General features: G+C 44.2%; 1 protein-coding gene across 1 annotated transcript; it reads right to left on the reverse strand.

The window, feature by feature from the left end:
• Positions 1–2,249: 2,249 nt before the first annotated feature.
• CPA2 (carboxypeptidase A2) lies at positions 2,250–22,430 on the reverse strand. Its single transcript, XM_072764066.1, has 11 exons — positions 22,352–22,430; positions 20,408–20,489; positions 19,608–19,742; positions 18,710–18,805; positions 16,824–16,925; positions 14,683–14,781; positions 13,285–13,395; positions 12,054–12,144; positions 10,283–10,482; positions 8,065–8,149; positions 2,250–2,484 (listed from the first exon to the last, which is right to left on the reverse strand). Exons 1-11 carry the CDS (start codon positions 22,414–22,416, stop codon positions 2,297–2,299), a joined length of 1,254 nt encoding a protein of 417 aa, XP_072620167.1. The 5' UTR covers positions 22,417–22,430; the 3' UTR covers positions 2,250–2,296.
• Between the last annotated feature and the right edge of the window lie 1,736 nt (positions 22,431–24,166).

Genomic DNA, 24,166 nt, shown 5'->3' on the forward strand with positions numbered 1-24,166 from the left:
GATGGTGTGTCAGGCAGGCCCTTACCAATGCCTCTTCCATTCCTTTTGAGTGATAAAGGCCAAGCCTCTTGATTTACAAGATCAGGAACATGCTCCTCAGGCTGGAAAAGTTTGTGCCAAGGGTGCCATATTGCTCATTGCTTGGTATTTAAATAGTGTTTTTTCAGTAAATAGGGAAGTCCCACACAGTGCTGGAAAGAATTTATCCTGATAGGAGACACCAAATTGTAAACCTGAAATGGAATTACCTCTAGAGTAAAAAAAAAAAAAAAAAAAAAGTGAAGACTAGCAGAGGAAACCTCAAGCCAACTCCAAGACCACACACTTGATAAGCCCTATCAGAGAGTTTCACCAGAGCAAGTCAGAGTGAGTTTATAACTTCTGTTATGAATCTGACACCTAACTCTTATGACTCCACTAAAAAAGTAGAAATACATGAGGTCAATGGGATAGGAAGAAGTGTTAATGTGTATAAAATATCAGTTTTCCTTGGGATCTGAGTAAAGGTAAGGCTTAATGGTATTATTAATAATGAGGCTTTCTTACATTTGTTAGACTCTGAGTCTGGTGTCCTTTCCACCAAATCTTATCAGGATAAATGAAAGGCACTCATGATCTCCACGGCTTCTTCAGGGACTCTAAGGCCTTTGAGTGTGTTCTGGGAGCTCCAAATCCTCAAATTCAGAGCCCTAAGCCCAAAGCCTCCTCCATCCCACTGTCCCCATGGTCTATATCATTTTTTCTGCTCTTGCTCAAGGGCAGTGGATACAAACAAAAGTCATAGTTGAGAGTGTTAAAGAAAAATTGTTCCAACACTTGTCAAAACTGTAAGGAAGATTTTATTCAAGATTATTGCAATAGAGCTCTCACAACAGAAGAGAGTGTGTTCAACTCCAAGTACAGTAAAGACAGCAGAGTGAGAGGGGTCAGTAGATGGAAAACTGCTGAGAGGATACATCAAGGGTGGGGGGCTTCTTGTTTAACTGGACTCACAGGGTTCTTGCCAAAAGCAGACCAAGGGCTAAGTCATCAAACGTGGAGGATGAGGAACTCAATCAGATATCAAGGACTAGGGGATGACTTAGCATGATTCTTTGCTAGACTGACAGGACCCAAGGACAAGGCCCTAGTCAAAAACAGGACTCAAAGAAGCCTAAGTAAGTTTGGGTTCTTCATCAGGAACTATGGAGCTGGGGGCTTTATCAGGACTCTTTCATCCTTCCAGCACTGAAACTGAACTCCAACGCCCACCCTGGTCCAAGTCAAAGGCTGGGTTCTGAGATAGATTTCAGCTTTGAAATTAGTAACTAGAGAAGCTAAGAGCTGAATCTGCAAGAAATGTAAAGAATTAAGTACTCAGAATTATCTAGGGAAGCTGAAATTCACTTCCTGCCTTCTCCTCCTAAAGAAAACCATCAACACGAAGAAACTCTCACACCTTAATGGAAGTGAATGCCTAAAAAGAAATTATATAGAATGTGAGACCCAGGTTTGATGGGGCAGCCAGGAGGAAATGAGTGTCATTGGTTTGGGTCTCCACTTGTTTTTATAATGCAGCATACTAGAAATGGGAAAGAAAGCCAAAAGCAACAATGGGACCAGAGGATATAGCACCTAGGACACTGTATGGTACCATGTAGTTGCTTAATTAGTATTTATTAAGTAAATAAACTTGAAAGTCCCTTCCTAACTCCAAAATGCTACTCTATTAAGGTGAGGGGGCTGACCCACGCCACAACACAGATGTATCTGGAGAACACTATGCTAAATAAAATAAGCCAGTCACAAAAGGACAAATACCGTATGATTCCATTTATAATGAGATACCTGAAATAGGCAAATTCATACAGAAGGAAAGAATAAAGGTCACCAGGGACTGAGGAGAGGGAGAATGGGGATTTACTGCTTAATGGGTACAGAGTTTCAGTTTGGGATAATGAAAAACTTCTGGAGATAGATGGTAATAATGATGGCACAACCTTGTGAATGTAACTTACTGCCACTGAATTACACACTTAAAATGGTGAAAATGGTCAATTTTACGATGTGTATATTTTACCACAATTTTTTTAAAAACTTTAAACAATGTTGGGAGCCCTTGGCTTTGGATGAGGTTTTTTTTCATTTGTTTGTTTGTCTTTAAAGATGGAGAGGTACAGTTCAGTGGCTTGCTATGTTTTAGGACAACATAAAGCAAAGAAATAGTGCTCCTAGATCAGGATGAGAAAAAGGAATAATCACAACCCAACTTTGCTTCAAACCAAAGAGCTTTTAATGGTCTTTATTCCCCAGAGCCCTAATAGGGGTGGTCCCGCACATGCTCCATGATTGTCTTCAAGCCAAGCCAGGTCTCTTCAGCTGTGGGCAAGATCTGATTGGCCGGCAGGAGGAAGCCATATCGACCCGTGTCCCTCAGTTCAAAGGCAAATGAGTATTTGATGCCATAGTCATATGACCAGTCAATGCTTCCTCCACTGGCTTGGTCTGAAGGGCAAATGAGAATAAAGTCTGGTTATGCTATTCCCACTAGCCTCTCCAGCTTTATAACCTATTAGGCTTCACCCTCACCAGAGATAAATCAGGCCCCTCTGCATCTCTGCATGGACTTTGAGAGCAGGGATAGCTTCGTAGAGGGTCATGCTTATGACAAAATACAAGGTTAATTTGAAAAGCAAAAGGTGTTATTCAAATGGACACTATACTTAGCCTTCCTTTGGTGTTTTTAGGAGCTTCTGGCTTCACTCACCCATTTGGAATCTTGCCTGCTCTCCTGACTGGCACCTTCTACACCTTAAGGAGGCCTCACCACTTCCTTCTTTAGAGGAGTGCTAGAGGTAGACATTGTTTTCTCTCGTGGGAGAGGAGGGATTACAAATAGAGTAAGAGACTTGGCCCTTGCCCTCAGGGAACTTTCAGCATAAGGGTGGAGTAGGTTTTATTCTGATATCAAATAATATACCCAGCACTTATACATGATGGGTTACACCAATAAAGTAATATGCACCTGTGTAATATGTGGCCGCTGACGTAACAGATGATAAAGGAAGGTGGCATCAGCCTACAAAAAACTTAGGGCAATCATGACTCAGAAGAGCTGAGCAATGGATGGGTTCTGAGGCCCCTCCCACGGAAGGCAGATAGAGGTCAAGTGGAAGAGATGGGGCAGAAATGAAGGAAGTCACCTAGCCCCTAAGAATGGTGCCAGACAGAAGGGGAGACCAGGGTGTTGTACCAGGAAGAAGTAGGATTAATGGTTAATATTGTAAACTAACGCAATAAATGCCTGTGATTTGTGTCTTTGCCTTCACCCAAATGTTTACTGACTTGAACTGAATCTTCCTAGGTACCAAGATTACTAACTTACACTACCTGCCCACAGCCTACCCGACTAAGAGGTCCATGGTAGAGAGAACCCTGGCCTCAGATTGAATCCTGATTCTGCAACTCATTAACTGGGTGACCTAAGGCACTTACCTCTCTGAATCCCAAAGGCTTCATCTATCAATAAGAGATAATACTACAGTACTTATTTCACAGTGAGAATTAAATGGGAGAATATTATATGTATGATTCTAACACTTGTTGAGTACTTGCTAAATGTGTTAAGTACTATGCTAAATTGGTTGATTTAATCCCCACATGGGTTCCAAGGTAGATACCAGTATTATTCCCATTTTATAGATAAGGAAAGTGAGACTCTGAAAAATTAAGTGAAGGAACTGGGATAAAGTATGTAGGATAAGCATTCAATAAATTTCAGCTGTGATTGTAACCACCATTATTGATAAACCACTAGGATCCAATCAAAAAAGTTGGACCACATGAAGGATAAGAGGTACCTGGAGGGTAATCCTAACAAGCAACATTTATAAAGTGCCTTATAATTAGTGAACACTTTTATTCTACATCCTATGTTTTGAGCCTCCCAACAACCCATTTCACAGATTAAAAAAACAAGAACAAGGGAGGACAGGTGACCTACCCAATATTACTTGGCTCCAAAGTGGCAGAACTGTAACTCAAAACCAGGCCTCTATCCCCAAGGTCTGGGTTTTTGCAGCCTTTACCTCTCAGGGAAAGAACTCAAGTAACAACTTCTCCTGGACCAAACACCTATCATAGTGCAGCAACTCAGAGCCCTTTCCAGGTGAGAAGCTACCCAGGAAATGTCTCACCCACTACAGGAGCCCAGCCACCTCTTGGGTGGAGTGAAACAGGTGTTCAGCCCAGAGCTACATGCCAATCTAGGGCAGGTGGCAAAAAAGACTTAATTGGGACTTGTTCTTAGAAGCAGTACTTGTCCAAGCTGTCATTAGGCCAGAATCAAGGATAACAGAGTCAACTCTGGGCAAGATGCAGCCAGAATTTGCTTGATCATTAATGATCAGGCTCTGAAAGATCAGACAGCAAACCCTATATCTGTCTGATATTTGCCTATAAGAAATATCTATAGGGGATCCCTAGGTGGCTCAGCAGTTTGGCACCTGCCTTTGGCCCAGGGTGTGATCCTGGAGTCCTGGGATCGAGTCCCACATGGGGATCCCTGCATGGAGCCTGCTTTTCCCTCTGCCTGTGTCTCTGCCTCTCTCTCTGTCTCTCATGAATAAATAAATAAAATCTTAAAAAAAAAATATCTATAACCTTACCAAGAAAAGCACACTAAAGCTCAGCCTCCCAAGGTCTCACTTGCACATGCCTAAGATAAGAAAGGTGGAAAACCAGATTCCTTGTAACAAAATGGCCAAGACCCCATGTGGAGAACAGAGAATGCCCTTCTGCTGACATTCTGAACTCCAGCCTCCACTCGAGGCTGCCCAATAGAGAAAACATGCATTCCTCCGCTTTCAGTGGCCATCATGGCCTCCTCCCCAGCACCACCAGTCAGAGGGCCCTCTTCCCTGGAGGTTCCTCTGCCAAAGGGGAGGACAATCTCACATGGAACATGGTTTAAAAGGTCGGGGCAACTGTAAGCAGATCAGCCTTCTGGAGAATATTCTAAAAAATATGTAACAAGAACTCTAAATCTGTTCATTCCATTTGACTTGGTAATCTTGCCTTGGGAATATACACCAAAGATGTCATCTAGAAGAAAAAGAAGTCTGTACCAACATGTCTGCACCAACATGGAGCAGCACCATTTAGCAAATAACACAAAGGATAGAGCAATAACCAGGATAGAGCTATCTACTGGAATAACAAACACCTAGAGTTGAAATGCATAGAACTGTACAAGAAATAACATTAACTGAAAAGGGCTGGACACAAAATAGAACATAGACATTGATAACAACTAGATAAATAAATTTGTGTTCATCAACAAAATTATGAGACTGAAACATAAAATATGAAGGTTATTAGAATTCTTTTTTCCATCAAGTATTTTAAATGTAACATAATAGCAGAAAAAGAAAAGAAAAACTATAATCTGGAAAACACCCAAACTTTCATGATCAGTAGTTTAGGAATTTCCATCAGTTGTTATAGATATGGTAAGTGAACTATTGCTCCAAGGTCACCATGATTACCATGACTAATAAGGGCGCCTTCCTTTAGATTCCCACCCTCCTTACAGATGTAGCTGTGCTGGTGCCTCCAGCATCTGCAGACTTGCTCCTCCTTTTCAAGCCTGACTTACCCACCTCTGCTTGACTCTTTCTTGTTCCTCCTCTCCCCAACTCTGCAAAGGCACTGCCTTGCTCATTTCTTCTCTCTCCTGCATCTTCCACCTCACCCTCGCTGTTGGTCTTTTTCCCACAGCCAATAAATAAGTCTCTCATCTCAAACATCTAAAACTCTCCTTTCCTCTCTCCTCCCCTTCTCATCTAGGTTCCCCCAAAGAGCAGTCTAGTCACCAAACTTCCTCTCTCCCTCTCTCTCACCATCCCATGTCGTCCTCCAATAATTCTTCACCATGCTTATGAAATTGCTCTGGTTAAGGTCACCAATAAGCAAAATCCAGTGGTAAATGTTCTGTCCTTGTCACAGCTGACCTTTTTGTAGCCTCTCATCATTGTTAACCACAGCCTCCTTTCCAACAACTGGTTTCTTGGGCCCTTCTTCTAACCCTTGGTTTCTTGGGCCCTCTGCCCAGCCCCACTATGTGGCCCTCCCTCACTAACCCCTTCTGCTGTCTGACATTTTGCTCCCCTCCTCCATCCAAGACTCCTCCCAATCCAAGTGATGTCCTTGCTCTCCTGTTTCCAACCATCCTGTCAACTACTTTGAAGATTCTCTCTCTCCAAGAAATCCCAGGGCCATGCAGCCCAAAGCCTATGAGACATCCCCATTTGAAAACACTACTGTTATCTCAACCTCAACTTGCCCAGAGCTGAATGCACTCTCTCTCCAATGTCACCCCTCCTTCAACTTCTGGGGGGTCTCCCTCTGTCAACGGCCCTGTTTGATGACCTTCAGTGAGAAACTCTCTACATCTAATGAGTGACAAAAGCCTTCTGGTTTTCCCTGATTAATGTCTCCCTAGATCCTCAGTGGCACTGCTCTAGCACAGATGACCATTTCCTCCTGTGAACAAGTCCTACTTTTCCTGTAGGACTTTCATACTCCAACCCATCACACTCCAGCCTCCACACTGCTGCTAGTGTGTTTCATCTAAAACAGAATGCCTCGGGCAGCCCGGGTGGAGCAGAGGTTTGGCACTGCCTTCAGCCCAGGGCGTGATCCTGGAGACCCGGGATCGAGTCCTACGTTGGGCTCCAATGCATGGGGCCTCCTTCTCCCTCTGCCTGTGTCTCTGCCTCTCTCTCTCTCAAGAATAAATAAATAAAATCTTTAAAAAAATAAAAATAAAAATAAAACAGAAGGCCTCAACATACTCACTGCCTGCTGAAAACTCCAATGGCTTCCCGTATCCTTAGAGTTAAATCTTAAACACCTTAACATGGCATCCAAAAACCCGAATGCCACTCCCCTTGTTCCCACTTTCTTTCAATGGTCCCAAACCCCCTTGTGGTTCGCAGAGCCCATCATGCAGTTTCTTACTTCTGTGCCTTTGCCCGCACTGGTAAAGAGCCAGAATGACCCATTCTTTTCCCTTCCAGTTACTATTTGGCGAGCAACCATCAAAATTCTGCCCTCTTCTGTATGTAGCTTTTCCTGATTCTGCCACTGTCAAATCCTTCTAACTTTCTAACACTTTTGTACCATGTATAGCCCACAACTGCACACAGCATACTGACGTTCATTTGTCTTCCTGTTCATCTCCCACATTAAACAGTGAGTTTTCTGTGACTTATCTATGTCTGTAGTACTTGGCATAATGATTAGCACGTAGTAGAGGCTTACTTAATAAAAGTGTGCTGAATAGAGTGAGTGCCTATAGGAGGCATTTGTTTCCAAAGGGTCCATGGGCGTGGAAGCACTAGGAGAGTCCTGAGCACTTAACTGGGGTGTCTTGAGTTTCTGGGTTTGTCTGTAAGGAAGTGGGGAGATTTCTTTGGGGGACTCACAATCTGAATGGGTGCATTACAATTTCCCACAGCACTCAGTTGTTTCTTGTTTCTATCCCTCTACTGTGGGAGAGGGGAGCCTCAGAAAGTCTGAGAGCAGGCTCCCTAGCTTTATTCCTGACATTGGCGGTATTCCTGACTTGTTCTCCCCTGTGTCTCCCCACATTCTATGTGCACAAATGGCTGCAACAAAGTCTATCCCCTGAAATATCTGGGTCCTTTTAAAGAGTCACCCCCACATCCAGTCCATGGCATTAACTCAGGGTGTAAACCCCTCTTAGACGAGAAAGGAATAATTAATAAAAGTAATGACTTAGGACTGAGTCTTGACAAAAGCTTATTTTTAGGCAAAGAGATTCCACATAACAACAGTGAGCTGTAGGGATCAGGACACGCAGAGAGGCACATACATAGCTCAAATATTTAGGAAGCTCTCTGTTCCAGATATCATGCAGTACCTCATGGAGGGCAACTGGGCAGGGCTGGATGCCATGCATAAAGACCTATCCATTGCACATCAGGGCACTAAAAGGCTCTGGCCCCAAATCGCATGGTGCCCACTTAGTGGGTCATTTGTAAATACACACTAGATACTTACAGATGACTGAGCAGATAGGTCCCACTTTGTACTTGGTGCCATGCAGGCTGGCCAGAGATTGGGCAGCTTTTTGGGCCACTTCATTCTAGAGTAAGAGAACCAAGGAAAGGTAGATGGATGACATTTGCTTCTCAAAGAATGGACTCCCAAGAGCAGAACATAGAATGGGACTGTCTGATTAACTGGGCCTCTCTGGTTAACTGAGACATAAGCATAATGGACTTTCGTTTCAGTCATTTTCACCACGAAGCAAGCTTTAGTTCATTAGTTCACTTCTGTTGGCTTTGAAAAAACAACATGAAAACCTCTGTTGTTTATTCGGTCATCCAGGTGTTTGCAATAACATACACTGAGGTCATTATTTTGCCACCAGCTCTCCTGGTTCAGGGGTAGGATGGCAGTAGGGGCTAAAGAGAATACGTACTGACCCCAGGATGTACCCGGGAAGTGGATTTTTTTTTTTTTAAATAGATCCCTACATTGGCTTACCTCCCTATGATTGTCTCTTTTTCCAAGAAGTAGAGCTCAGCAAAATATTTTCCATTATTTGAGGGTTCCAATTTTGACTGATTGAGGCTTTACTGTCCTTGCTAGGGATAAATGTAAGGTCTTGAACTTGGGTCCAGGAAAACAACTGTACAATTACCAGATGGGGGAAACCTGGCTCGGCAGAATCCTCAGAGAGCCTGGGGGTTTCAGTTGTCAATGAGCCCAACATGAGTCAACGGCATGGTGCTACTGCCAAAAAACTAATGTGACCCTCAACTGTTTAAGCAGAAGTGCACGGTCTGGATGAGGGCGGTGATGGTCATGCTCTGCTCTGTGCTGGTTAACCCACAAGACAAGTTTCACGTTCACTTCTGGGAGCTGCCTTTGCAGAACACAGACAAACCAAAGCATGTTCGTAAAACAGCGACCAGAATGGTGAGGGAACTCGGGACTACATTAGGAGTGCTTGAAGGCACTGCCAAGTATGCAGTAGGGATACAGAAAAACCCAGGAGAAGCAGGTTACTGGTCTTCAAGTGATTAATGCATTAGCTTCTTTACAAAGGAAAATAAACTTGCTCTGTGGAGCAAGAAGAGAAACCAGGGCTGGCAGGTAAAAAAGGTAAGGAGAAGGCTTTGGTTCTCTATAGGGAAGACCTCAAACAATCAAATCAGACCCAATGGAAGAGAATCCCCTGGGAGGTGGGAAACTGTCCACAAACACAGGCTAGATGACAATGTGGCAGAGATGGGAGCATCTGGGTTTAGATAATTGAAGGTCATCTAGGTCTACTCAAAGTACCTTTTAGTTTCTTTTCAATCCTAAGGTTTTTTTTTTTCCCCTGATTTGACCTTGGGTGGTAATACCATCAAAACCCTGAAAGCTGCCCTACAAGGCTAACATGCAACAGATGAGATGAAAGATACACCTGAATGGGAATAATTTATTCCATTTATGCCAGGAGCTGCTGACAATAACATGTTTGAAAATAAATTGACCAAAAGGTCCCATCTCAGGATTTATCTCTAACACATGGGTCTCAAAAACCAAGCCTAAAAGCCAAATTGGGAATATCTGCACATTCTCTTCAGCTGGGGATAGCTCTGGTTCAACCGTACTGGGAGACAGTATTATTTAGCATCCAGCATCTGTAGGCATCTGACTACACTGACTACAGATCTAAGACCCCTGGGTCCATGGGCAGCTTGGGTAGCTCAGCAGTTTAGCACCACCTTCGGTCCAGGGGGTGATCCTGGAGACCCGGGATCGAGTCCTGCATTGGGCTCCCTGCATGGAGCCTGCTTCTCTCTCTGCCTGTGTCTTTGCCTCTCTCTCTCTCTCTCTGTCTCTCATGAATAAATAAATAAAATCTTAAAAAAAAACAAGACACCCCCCCACCCTCCTGGGTCCAAATTCAAGTAGTTATTTCCTAAGCAACAGAAAGCACATCCTGGGCATTTATAGTCAAATTTAGGCGCCTGCTCATCTAGATTAAGGCAACAGTAATTTCATGAATTCTATTTCCCAAGGAAACTTCACTTGGGAAAGTCCATAACCAGTCTTTCAAGCCCCTGCTTGTATCACAGTCTTCTCAGTGGTTGGACCTATTCATCTTTGTAACTTGTCACTAGTACACCATCATCTCAGTACCTGATTTCCCCACTGAAACTTACTTGTCCAACAGAACAGATCTTTGTGGCTGAGCTAAAATGGCATTTCAGAAACTTACCAGTTCATCGAAATTATCTGACTTGGTACATGTATACCCATAGGGGAACATGAGCAGCTGGGAATAGCTGTGGAGGGTAATGAAGGCCTTGATTTTCCCGTGACTCTTGATGAAGTCCACTATGGATTTCACTTCAACTTCAGAGTTGGCATGGGGTCCATGGTAGGAATCAGAGCAAGGATTGTTGCTGGCTCCTGGCCCTGATGGGATGCAAAAGAAGTCCAGTAGGAACAGTGACCTTTAAGGAGATGCTGTATGGATACATTTACTGTGGATCACTAAAGTTCCTCCTCTGAAAATCAGCAAGACTGTCCCTGCATTAGATTGAGTTGCTATCTAAGGGCACAGGAGGCCACACTGAAGTGATTCTGGACACATCTCTCTTCTTTAGAAATATGGTTCTTCTATATGGCAGAAAGCTATCAAATTAGATCATCTCCTCTCTGTGGGAGTTGTTGGAAGAAAAGCTAGATTTAACATTATAGATGGAATTCCTGCACTGGGTGGGAGTTGAGCAAGCTCTCCTTCTGGGATTTCTTCCAATTCTTAGTGTCCAAGAGTAGAAGATTCTATGCATCTGTACTTCTAAATCACAAAGCCATAAATGCAAGGAACCTCTGACACCCTTTCTGCAGTGAGGAAATCACAAGTGCACTTGACAACAAGGCCACCTTTGGCCCTGATTTTCTCAGCAACTGGAATTATTCATGACCACCAAAGTGGTCCACTGTGGCCTGGCCAGGGCTCTGAAAGCTAGAGAAACTTCTAGGGAACTGGTAGGGGCTGGGACTCCCCAGGGTCTCTAAATGATATAGACAAAGTATGAATACAACCTGTCACTTTATTTCAAGATCATTTAATAAGAATAATAACACTTCAAGAAAAAAATATCTGACATTGAATCCCTGGGTATTGTTCAGTATTTTGGATCTGATGCTTTGATTTTTTTTTTCCTATGCTAAAAAAACTATTATAAAAGCGATGAATGAACTTGCCACTCATCCATATCCTGTCACAATTCCCGAGTGGGTCTTTTCTTGGTTCAATAACTCTCATTAATTCGTCTTACAAATATTTAGTGATTGCCTTCTATGTTCCAGACACTGTACTAGATACTAGGGATAGTACAGTGAAAAAGACAGTTTCTAACCTCACTGTTACCAGACCTGATGAGGAACAAACAAACAAACATCAATTCTGTGATTAGAGAAACACAGGAGTTTTAACAGGTCCCTAAAAGCATAAAGAAGCCCCCAAACCAGGCTGCCACTGAACCCCCCCAAAATTAGGGGCACAAGTCAACAAAACCAGAGCAGCAAGCCAATATTTTCTCTTTGAATCTGTTTTGAAAATCAATTCCTTAATCCTATTTGTACTTCTTTTTAGTTTTCTTTCTCGAAACATCCAGAGATGATGTAATGTTTCTCATCTGAATAGATCCTAACCCCCTCTAGTGGTTGGTTCAGGCATTCCTAAGGCCTCCCTCCATTGCGCCAAGTCTTTGCTCTGAAAACTCAGAAGTGAAGCCGAGCTGAGCTACAGCTTGTGGGAAAACTAAGATGTGAGACAAAATATATTAAATGCTGCTCAGAGATCTGTGACAGAGCTGCGTGCCTGTGAAGGGAATTTACTTAAGTGTTTTTCAAATAGGTTTTTAAATGGCTTCAATCCTGAATGGGCTTAGCAGGCTGACAGCACTGCAGAGCCCTGCAAAGCAGCTAGCGGGCCAGACAACTTCAGGCGGTCCCTGGGGGCAAGTCCCTGTGCTCACCTCCAAAACCTGCGTCCCAATTCCGGTTAGGGTCAACACCGACACAGAAGCTTCCTGATACCTTGGACCGGGTCTTCCGCCACATACGATTCTTTAAAATCCAACAGAAAGAGAAGACAGACAAAAGAGAAAGACAGTCACTGGGCCTGATGAGAAAGTCCCTTTAGAATTCTGTTCATTTCCCTTGCTCCCTCCAGGGAAGGCCCCTTTGGAATGACACTAATCTCTCTTGCCGGCAGAGGTGTCATATAATAGTCCTCCTACAGGGTTCTGAAAGGAGCTTCTTGGTCATCTCACCGAAATGAGAAGTAAATAATCCCCCATCTCCTCAGATCAATACCTGCCAAACCATCTTCTATAGGATGCCAGTTCTATTAAACGTTAACAATAAAAAATAAAAATAAAAACAACAACAAAGTGGGGAGAGAACAAGAATTCTGTAATAGAATATTTCAGGAAGATATAGAGCTAAATTGGCTAATGTACCTCAGCACTTCTAAGGGTTTTTTTTTTTTTTTTATTCTTTTGCATTCTTTAATGCCGCTCCAGGATGGGGGTACAGTGGGCGGAACTTCCCAAACTTGACCGTGGAGCCTCTATTCACAGGATATCTCATGAGATGAGTACAAGTTCTTTCTGAACACACGTTGAAAAACACTATCGTCATCAGTTCTCTCCAAAAATAAACCTGAAGCTCTGATTCACTTTGAATATACGTGGGGTCACAGTTACCACCATGGTGTTCCATAATGAGATTTTAAAGGGGGAAAAATACTAAGTAATTTCTTTTAGTGATATTACAGAGGATTTCTTTTCCAGATTGTAAGTAAAACGCTAAATACGTTGTACTGCCTACCCAAATCCTACTGCAATCTAATTGTCAGCAGGTAATATCCGCCTCCTCTTTTCCATCAATCCCACCACAGGAAAAAAAAAAAAAAATGCAGAGAGAACTGGAACAAATCTCCTAGGTGACTCACGGTGAACACTGAGCTCTAATAGCCCAGCCTCACAGCTGAAATGGGCTCTGACCGAGGCAATATGTAAAGACATCGTGTGTTGGAATAAGAGGTGATTATTCCACTCCACTCTATGCCTCAGTTCAGGGCTACTACTGAGAAATTACGCATCCCACTTATGGTAAATCCAGAACAGAAAGGTTACTTTAGTTTTTTAAGTTCCTACACATCTCCATAAATTCTTGTTGAAGAAGAAAAAGGTCCAGGCTTACTTTGGTTTGAGAGAACACATATCCATCAGGATTTGTGACCGGCAGCAGGAAGATATCCATTGTGTCCAAAATGGAAGTGATGGATGGATCATTTCCATAATCAGAGGCAATCTGAGCAGAGACAACGTATATGTCAATTTCATACTCCCCTTTCACCAGGGAACACAGGATGGAGTATTAAGGTAATGTGTTTTTTTCAAACACGAACTAGATACCACTACTGGTCAATGAGAGCCTGCCAAGGCTACCTCCCAGTCTCCCGTGATGTTTAATATGCCAGCGTCTATATTTTTATTTCCAGTCAAAATCATTTACTGACATTAAGTAAAACTCAGATATCACTTATCCATTCTCTCTCAAAAGTAGAATTCTTTCTATTCATTCTGGGAAAGCATTTTGCAAAGGTGTATGTGGCTTATACAGATCTATGAACCAAAGACATTTTTTTCAGTTTTCCTTCATCATCACACAGGCTAGCTTTCCAAAAGTACTCACAACGAACAACAGATTACTTAAATGTGTAGAGACTTTTCTGAAGCTACAGAGAACCGGTTAAATTCCATTTGGGGAATTAAATTTCTACTTGCGATCAATTGCAGTAAAGTTGAAGTTTCTGCTGGATTAAAATTTATTCATTTCCTGTGCTCAGCCATCCTAAGGCATTATTATTCAACTGTTAAATATCCATTTCATAATACCCTAAAGGTAACTGCATTTTAACTGAAGGGAAAAATGTATCAGTCAGTATGCACGTGGTTGCACATGCTTGAATGATCTCATGTGGATTGATTTCCTTTGCTCATGAATTAACATTCTGATTTATAGCGTGTCATTTTTGAATTACTTAAGCAATACCAGTCTAGGTCACACCCAGCCCAGTGTCCTGACTCTAATTCCAATGAACATGTGGAAGAAAGGTATTGCGACACTCTGACTTAAGAATCAGATTTGGAAAATTTTCAGAAAAACCCAGAAACCCTTAACCAATTTCACTTTAGATCTGCAGGGCAAAGGAAAGTCTTCTAGCACCTGTTTATATTCTCCATCTGAGCCCCTTTGGTGATTTTATAGATTTCTAGCACATCGTCCCTCAGCCCGCAAGGCCCGAGGCAGCAAAGCAATTTTCCTCTACTCTGTTCTTATGCTGAAATCTGACTCCTGGGGTCCTTACTTACCACCCTCTCAATCTCTTCTGGCTATGTCTGTTAACAGAGCACACAGTGGCTAGCAGGCCAGGGGACAGTGCCAGCTTGCTGGCTGCAGCAATACCGCAATCCCAAAAAAGGTTGAATGGGCCTGCCTACGTAAAGAAAGGCTCTACAAAGACCCTTGCATGGTTAGGTGGAGCCTAACCCCAGAAAGTCAAAATAATCGAGGAATTTTAGGGGAAAAAATGACCTTATTTGCTGTCCACAGTGCAGTGGCTTGTGTAACCCACTCGCGAGCATGGATCCCGGCATCCAGCCAGATGGCCGGCTTGTCTCCTCCAGTGCTGAACTGTAAAACAATGTGGGAAATGTGAACAGCTCCCACTGCTGCGGGCTCCTGTCCCCCCTCTCTTCCCCTGGGGCCTATCTGTCCCTCTTTCTGTACTTGACGTGATGGAGAGAGAAGGAGGAGGTGTAGAGGTGCAGACAGTGATGCTGTAGATAAACTCTTATTTCGCGTGATTTTTCTGGTCCCCTTGCTTTTAATATGACTTTAAATGCAGGCTAACAAGAGGGCATTGGCTTTTTCTCCTGCGATGTTTATAAAAAGAAACTCGTTGCAGATAATGTAATGACATGAAAAGTATGTTCATCGTTTGTTCTAAATTTTATCAAATGGGTTACAGAATAGTATGATGCCTTTTTCTTTTAAAAGGCTAGCTCATGTATGCATATATATGTACGCACACAGACATAAAAAAGGAAAGAGGGGAATGAAGAGAGAAATAGCAAGATGTACAACAAAATATTAACAGCTATCACCCCATTGTCATGGAATTAGGAATATGGGGATGTTTTTCCTTTTTCAGTTCTTTTTTCTGATTTTTACAATAATTGTGTAATTTTTGCAATAAAAATGCTTGTGATAACCTTTTGAGTCCTTCATAAAAACAGGATGCTAGGCTCTGGATGTGCTTTCCAGAGTTTAAATTTTATGATCTAACTGTCTTAGTTTTATTTGGAAGAGTGGCTTTGCCAATTGGATCAGTAAATGGGGAGGAAAAGATTATTTTTGCACCATCAACTTCTATCTCTGTGCTGCATTCTAAACATAGCAGATAAGGTAAATGAGAAATGCAAATCCTTGCTAAAAATTACATTTCATGGGCTTCAAGAGTTTAAGTTATAAGTGTTTCATGTCTTTTCCTTCAAAGAGCTCAATTGTAAAAAGCCGGGAACTTTCAAAAACATGTAACATTCTCACCCCTGAGCTACCCCAGGAAAGAGGAGGCCAGGACAATCCAAGGGAGAGGACAATCTAGGATTTCCTGGCCCCAGGGTGGGAGAAACAGAAACAGGGTAGAGGAATTTTTTTTTTTTTTAAATAGGTAGTAAATATTAGCAAATGTAGCACCGTGTCATAAAGTAGGCAAACCACTTCTCTCCAGTCTGCTTTGGGAGAAACACTCTGGAGAAATCCATCTGTCCCAATGAGTCCGTTGGTTCTCAGCCATAACATTTCCAAATTTAGTAGGGAGTTGTGACATTATCTCTTTTTTTTTTTTTTTTTTTCCTCTTTCACAAACTCTTTCTAGGAAACCTGGTAAATAAATTTCACTCTTTTTTTTTCTGGACAAAGTGAAAAAGCTTGCAACTATGAGCACCAAGGCTGTCAGAGGTTACAGGTTGGAGTAAAACCCTAACCTTTTCCAAACTAGCACCTTTTAAAAACAAATGCCTTCTCTTTCTGGGCATTTGCCTATGCAGTTTAGTTGCCCTGTCCTCCCTCCTGCACGCTTGCAGGAACGCTTCTGTTTCTAAATGCAGCTCAGGCAAGTCCTTGGCGCTTTTTTTTTTTTTTTTTTTTTTAATCTCTTGGTTTAAAAAAAGAGAGAGAAAAGAAAAGCAAGGGACACAAGGTAGAGAACTCCTACCTTGATTAATTACAGATTAGCTCCCCCCTCCCCCCGCTCACCCGGGCCCGCACCACCACCCCCATCCCTCCCTCGCCCCGGGGCCCTCGTCATTTCCTCGCCCCCCCCCGCCCGCCCGGGACCCCGTCACCTCCTCCGTCCGCCCCCCTCGCCCCGGGCCGCACCGCCTCCCCCTGCCTCCGCTCCTATTGGCGCGGTCGCCTCTGGTTCCCTAGGAGCGAATCTACCGACGAGAGCGTTAATTCACTCCTGCAGACCTGCGTCAGCTGGCGCAGGAAAGAGAAAAAGAAAAAAGAAAGCGGGAGGGGGTGGTGGGGAGGGGGAGACTCAAAACCAGCGAGGACCGGTTAGGAGGAGCCGGGAAGGGGGGCGGAAGCGCGGAGGCGGAGGCGCAGGCGCAGGCGCGAGCGGCGGCCGGTTCGAGACCTCGACGGGAACCCCAGCTGCCCCGGTGTACCTTGAGCACGTTCAGGGGCCGCTTTTCAAAAGACTGGCCAATGTTCACTTTGCTCAGCAGACCAGGGTACTGAGCAACGAGGGTATCCATTTCTTGGGAAATCTGCAATGTGTAAGACCGGAGACACGGGACGTTGGCCAGTGAACGACGTGATGCCCCCAGGACTGACCTCCCCGGCTCCCCCTTTCCATTCCCTCGGGGGACGCACGGGGGACGCAGAGGGCAGCGCGGCAGACGCTGCAGGCTCGGGCACGCGGGCATCGAGGCCGAGACCACGAGTCCCCGGGCCTCCACAGGGGCTGCGGGGGGGACGCCATTTTGTGGCCGCCGCGCCGGCTCGTGCCGGCTTTGTGCCGCCAACAAAATGGCACTTCTCTGCCTTGCCTGTGGCTTCCCTCAGCCCATCTCCGAGGGGCGGCTTCCCCGCCCCCCGGCCGGCTCGCCCTCACTCCCAGAGGGACACAAATGGCAGGGGCGCCTCCTGCTCCGCCCTCCCCCCTCCCCAAAAGGTGGTTGTGGAGGCCAGCGCTGCACTGGGCAGCTGGGCAGCGGGGCTGCTTGAGGGCACGCGGGGCGCCGGCCTCTGAGGCACCTCGGTGGGCGGCCACGCGGCCCGCGCTGCGAGGCTGACGGAGTCGCGGTGCAGGAGTCGCGGTGCAGGCCCGGCACGCAGGCTGCGCCTGGGCGCGGCGGGGGCGGCGGGGGCCGCGTGTCGGGAGGGCGGAGGGCGACCGCGCGAGAGCAGCCCCTGCCGCCGCCGCCGCCGCCGCCACCGCCGCCGCCGCCGCCACCGCCACCGCCACCGCCACCGGCCTCTGCTGTCTTAACTCCCCTTCCCTCTCACTCTCTGTACTGGCTCATGATCCCTTCGCTGAAACCCTGAGGGGCCATACAGATTCCAAATTTAAAAAAAAAAAAATTTTTTTTTTCTTTTTCTTTTTTTTTTTTAGAAAGGTCAGAGGAAGCATCTGTTGTATATTATCGACGTGGCGTCGCTCCATATGCAGGCACATTAATATCTCTGGCAGTGAAACAAATGAGTAGCCAGTCAGCCCAGGTCAGAGTTGGCCCCCAGATGAGTTTAGGTCAGGTCAGCTTTTGCCACCGAATAAATCAGGGGGGAAAATTAGTTTGAGGCTTCTTCGTGTTCGGGATGTCTGGTGTGGGGGACGAGCCCCTACCAGATTCCTCCTCTCGGCTCTGTCCTACTCCCCCACCGCTTCCTGCGGCCCTCCAACCCCCATCTCTTCACGCCCTCCCCTCCATTCCCCCACTCCAAATCATTTGGTGCAAATGGACCCCTGTGAACCCCCAGAAAAGCTCCGTGTCACAAAGAGGCAAGTACAGCCCTGCCCAGATGTCCAGGGGGCAGTGTGTGACCCAGCTGGAGGAAGGGGGCACTCTTCACACCAACAAAACTCAGGAAAGACGACGGAGGCCTCCTAACACTTCACTACCATTCGGTCTCCGAGGGTTGGTCAGATTGGGAGACCCCACCCTCTGCTGAAGGTCAGAGGTGTCAGGGTGCCCCTGATTCCATCATCACTGGCAGCCATGAAGCCTAGCTCTCAAATGGCTTTGTGGGCCACACAGGTCAGAAATCGGCAAAGGGGTCTTGAGGGGAGAGGCTCCTCAGCATGAGAGGCTGTTTGTGTGCTCACTTGAGACAGTCTTAGACAATTCCAAATAATGGAATGGCTCCTGGGATGGGCAAGTGGGCTTCAGGTCCTGCCTTAAAGCAGTGACACTGATACTGGCTGTGAAATCCTAGATAAGATTGGAGAAGTTCAGAAATACTTCCCACTAAATCACCAGGTAGAAGTAAAAGCCTTGTCATCAGAGGAGAAAACAGCCCATTTCTCAGAGGTTCATTTTAAAACATTCACCTCTTCCAAAGTATGATAAGCCTCAAAGTTGAAGTTACCATTCCGTTGTCTTCTCCGATTAAGTAACATTTCTTCATTCTCTTTGTCCAACAGAACCTAAGATAAACCAGCCACACTTATGAATAGTCTATAGCAATTCGTCATTTGCATCGACAATTGTGAAGGAAATGCTAACACTCAGGTCCCCAAGTCCCAAGCATCCTCTTCCTGTCCTACAGGCTCTGGGGTTATGCCTTTCCCCTATACTGGCAGCATCCTGAAAGCAGATGAGGCACTAACAGGCCTCCTGGCCAGTCAGATGCTACAAATACAGCATGACGAACAGTCCCGTGGTTGTGTTATGGCTCCTATCTTTCTGGGACCCAGGGCCTGAGTTAACCCCCAGTTAAAAACTAAATGAGTGGGCAGCCCCAGTGGCTCAGTGGTTTAGCGCCACCTTCGGCTTGAGGTGTGATCCTGGGGACCTGGGATTGAGTTCCATGTCGGACTCCCTGCTTGGAGTCTGCTTCTCCCTCTGCCTGTGTCTCTGCCTCTCTCTCTGTCTGTCATGAATAAATAAATACAATCCTTTAAAAAAAAAAAAAACCAAAAATTAAATGAGTAACGTTTTACTTAAACTAACACCCTTCCGTTTGCACTTTATATTTCATGCCAGAGATTGTTTTGCCTTTCCCTGTAGTTTTTTTTTATTACCATATCTCACTTGCATCAAGTGCAAAAGAGAGAGGGACAGTGCCTCCCTACCCTCTCTACAGGGGTAGCCAAGCCTGCAGGAAGGCCCCAGGGGCACCCACAGGTCTTTTCCCCTGGCAAGAGGGTACCCAAGGAGAAAAAAGGCAGGACCTTCAGTTCATGTAGACCAGCAAGACTCTGGAAGAATGGTCTGTGGGATAATTACCTGAACATCTTCAATCATGGTGGAATAAGCAATTCCCTGAGACTCCAAGAAAACTTTGACTGCCTGGATGCTGACAAAGGGAACTCGGACATGGGCTGTCTCCCCGGGGATGGTGGGTAGTTTCCAAAAATCAAGCTGGAAGGAGTAAAAGGCCAAGGCAGTAAGTGGGTCATTCCAGGAAAATGGACAGCACAGCATGGATAGGTTTCCGGAAATCAATTTGTATCTATTCTACCTCCAGCCCACAAGACCAGAATCACTGTAGAATCGCTCTGATGTTGCAAGAGGGTTTTTAAATATCTAAAGAGGGACATATGTGTTATATTGTTTGTCCCCGCTATGGTTAGATAGATATTAAAACTGGCCAAAGGCAAAGATTATTTAAACTATGGCAGTTTTTTTCAACAGTTGACATTCAAGGAATCCATTTCATGACACAATATCAATACTGTAAATTATTTTAGGATGGAAATAATGCATTAAAGCTGTTCAGCAATGTTTCAAACTAACTTTCACGTTAGATCTCTCTTTTCACTTTTATGATAAACTCGTGAGATAGAAGAATGGCATATTTATCCTCAGACTGAACGGGATAATGAGACACAAGGAAGGTAGGTCACTTCCCCAGTGTCACAGAGTTGAAGCTAGAGCCCAGGTTTTCTGTACCCCAGCTCCATGAGTTAGTGTTCCACACTATGTCAGAGAAGATGAGGTACAGTCCAAAGTAAGAGATCCCAATCATCGTGTCTAACTGTGGAGTAGTGACTTTGGGAAACAGAAGCTCCCTCTAGGATGGATACCTGAAGGTGTTCTTCAGCCTCCAATTCCACCAGATGTTTTATTTGTTCTTCATTCCTTGGTGTGATCTCAAGAACCTGGTCCCTAAGAATATTAACCACAGACATGACCTTAAAAGCAAAACCTGGACATTGTTTCCTGTTGCTTTCTGCCCCTGTTACTCTCTGCGTGTTGGAGGTTAATGTAGCAGTTAATAACCTCTTTGACAAATGAGAAACTAATAAATCGTATACTGACCCACATCCTCAGAATGAGGAGTTGGTAGAATGGCTTTATTTCCCCCAAGGAAATGGTATCTAGATAATAATTAAGAGGTGTACCTACTCCTGGCAGGAAGCTTGCCATTAAAGTTACCTTTCCTTTAGCTAATGATTATTTATAAAATAACACCTGCTGGTCATAAAGCTTTTGAAACTTGTCTGTTCCTGCTTTTCAGAAATGAGGTGGTTTGTTGTTTTGGGTTTTTTTTAAGTGGAATAATTAGTTTGGAGCTTGTAAAAGGAACAGAATTCACATCTGGGTAGACCTAAGATGTTTTGCTGTTGTTAACTGAAATGTATTAGAGTTCCATCTCCAAACCCCATTCATGTGGCCCAAGCTTGGGCTATACCAAAGACAACTGGGACCCTGAAAAATCATGGTGTGCTCTCCACACACCCATAAACACACATAATGAGGAGTAAAGGCTATCAAGGGCACATTGGCAGGAAAGAGAAGTTGCAGAACAAGCAAACACATATCCTTAGAAAAAAAGTTGGGGAGTAGATCTGTATTCGCATAGCCCTTCCTTGGCAGTAGAGGTTTCTTCTCCTCTATCCTTTCTCCAAGTAAGCTGGACTCCTGAGTCACTGCCCTGCAGTGGGGAAAGGATTGGTTCAAAGAGCCATATACAAGGACCAGAACCCAGGTCTTCTGAAACCAAGTGCCATGCGATTTCCAATGAATGCTAGTAAAATATATAAGTAATAGAGTGTAAGATCTTCAAGGCTCTTCTGCCTTCAACTATCCACCTGCCAAATGATCTGAAAATTCTTCCATTTGAGTATCATTCCTTTTAGTTAGTGCAGACACCCAGGAGCCCTCCTTTGTAATGGAAAGGCATTGAGAAAAATACTGCTTTTGGCTAATATTTCCTGGTGTGTGTTCTAAGGAATAGTAGCCCTTTGAGTTGCTCAGCACATTAAAAAAAAAAAAAAAGTGGGGAGGAGTTTGATGATAAAAAAAAATGGGTAAATGCAGCAACCTAGATCCCTTCTTATAGATTTACAATGCATACCAATTTAGTAAAAGTCACTAGAAATCCTATAGTTTGTTAAACACTCCAATTCCCAAATTTATTTGACCACCTACTTCTTTGAGCCAAATTTATTTGACCACTTCCTTAATTCCCTGGAACGCTCTTCAAGAAATGCTGCCTAAAGCCTTTCACAGAATCTTGGAACCAAAGTACTTTGGAGCAAAGTACCTACAAAGCCACGAGTGTTGGACTTGGGCTGAAATCTGCAGCCCTGATCCTCCCGCCTCATGAGGTTCCATGGCCTGAGCACTAGATCTGAAGATGGAGAAGTCAAGGACTGATGTGGAGCGTGAAGCCCAGAATGGTCAGGAGGACGTGGTAGGAGAGTAACCCATCAGTTACTGAGATGTGCTGAGACATTCAGCCAAACTGCTTTATTTTCACTCACGTCTATTATCCTACATTCTGATCATCAGGGGAGAGAGAAATAAGATACATGTGTTCAGATTTCACTTTGTTTTTTTCCTTTAGATGTCATTCGTCTCTTTCTTGGGTCACTCGTTTCTGTTATTCCCACTATCTCCTCTCTAAACCTAAGAGAACTTCTCTGAAGATGCTGAACACTTACACCCATTATTCTGCAACAATCCAGTGAGACTCTGTGATTCAGGTAAAAAAGTTCAAATAGGCACCAGAGAGTATAACTTACCCCACAAATGTTTCTTGACAGTAGATATGCCCCAGAAGGGCACCAAAAACCAGGATCAACTTCATGGTCAAGGATCTTTCCAGAGTCCAGAATTCAGTGTCACTCCTGAACTTTATTTATAGTGCCCACAGCTGAGGCTGATCTGTGTAGGCCGAGTAAGAACTCGAGTGAATGCCCACATGGTAAAATTCCCACCTGCATGTCAAATTCTCAAGGCTATAGACACCCACCTGTGTGATATCACCAGTCCGTACATTTTCCATTCCTGCAATGAGATAACAAACTTTGATGGAAGGAAAGAAAACAAAATTGCTAGAGCATACCAAGGGCAAATCATGTATTTATGATTTAGAACATAAAGTGCCACTAACTCTGACCAATGATAAAAGCCAGAGGTTAAAAAAGACCTGAGGTTAAAGTCCTTTATGAGTCTCAGACCAAAAAAAAAAAAAAAAACCCAAACCAAAAAACAAAAAAGGGCACAGCATTTATAGTAATTATGTAAGCATCCTATCTATCACATTCCATTAGTTTTCTCATTTGTTTATTTTTATAATGTTTACTCTGAAACACTACAACCCCCCAGTCCACATCTGCTGAATCTCCCTGTAGAGGTGGCCCATTCCTGTCCTCACTCTATATTAAAACAAAACAGAAGGCCTTTTAATATTCAATTTTGGACTGTTTCTAAAGTGATCCATCTGCATTTGTACCAAATTGATGTCCTTGTTTCTGTGCTTTTTCCCAAAATGAAAATGTCTTTCTGATTACGACAATGAAATTGCTTGTTATAGAAAGTTTGGGTGAAAAGGAAGTATTTTATTTAATCACCAAGAGTTCCTCCACCTGAAGAAAATCATTTGGTGTATACTTTTCACCAATTTCTTTCTATGTTTTAGAGCTTTTTCTTGAAGATTAGACGATATCATATATTCTGATTTTTTTTTAAATTTTTGTTTATTTATGATAGTCACAGAGAGAGAGAGAGAGGGGCAGAGACTCAGGCAGAGGGAGAAGCAGGCTCCATTCAGGGAGCCCGACGTGGGACTCGATCCCAGGTCCCCAGGATCACACCTCAAGCCGAAGGTGGTGCTAAACCACTGAGCCACGCGGGCCGCCTGGGCCGCCCCAAGCAAAGGGTTTCTTAAGCAAAGGTGATCTTTCCTTGTCTATAAACATAAATCTGCATAATCTGACTTTGTTCTCCACGGCGAAAGAGAAAGATAGAACAACCTAATTTTAGGAATCATACTTTATTGGACTTCATCATTCACACACATTGTGTTCAGCCCAGCAAGAATCAACCACAAACAGACACAAGAAAATTTTCTTCTGTCCTCTGTATGTCAAATTCTTCCTCTGCACACACTTTAAATATCGGAGTTAAAATTCTCAAGTACCTACTTGAAGGGGAAAGGTATACATATATATATATGGTGTTTCTGGTTTAAAAAACTCCTGGATTAACTTGGTTTTTCATTCTCTTGGGTGTCAGGAGAAGACAAAGGCTGTAATTCATCCTCATGTGCCCAGCACCTAGCAAGTAAGTAGTCATAGGAATTGAAATGAATGTACTTGGAGAATCAGTTAAAAGCTTCTCAGAAAAGATGGGGTCTGAGCAGAGTGAGTCTTAAGACAGGTAGGATTTACTGAGGACAACCTGGTGGGAGGGAAAGATGAGAAAGGTACAGACCTGGGAAATATGTGGCACACAGTTGGGTCCAGGAGGAAACATGCCCTACTTGGACCGACATGCCTCTGGGCATGGCGAGAAAGGTGAAATAGGAGAAGATACGAGAAGGGCTGATGGTGAGG

Source organism: Vulpes vulpes, chromosome 7 (genome assembly GCF_048418805.1).
Source record: "Vulpes vulpes isolate BD-2025 chromosome 7, VulVul3, whole genome shotgun sequence".
NCBI classification, from domain to species: domain Eukaryota; kingdom Metazoa; phylum Chordata; class Mammalia; order Carnivora; family Canidae; genus Vulpes; species Vulpes vulpes.

Bases quoted from the DNA above. Each gene is read 5' to 3' on its own strand.
- CPA2 (XM_072764066.1), bottom strand. From the start codon at position 22,416: ATGAAGTTGATCCTGGTTTTTGGTGCCCTTCTGGGGCATATCTACTGT. The intron at 20,490-22,351 runs GTAAGTTATACT...TAATATTCTTAG, and splicing joins TGTCAAGAAACATTTGTGGG to GGACCAGGTTCTTGAGATCA. The intron at 19,743-20,407 runs GTATCCATCCTA...TACTCCTTCCAG, and splicing joins AGGCTGAAGAACACCTTCAG to CTTGATTTTTGGAAACTACC.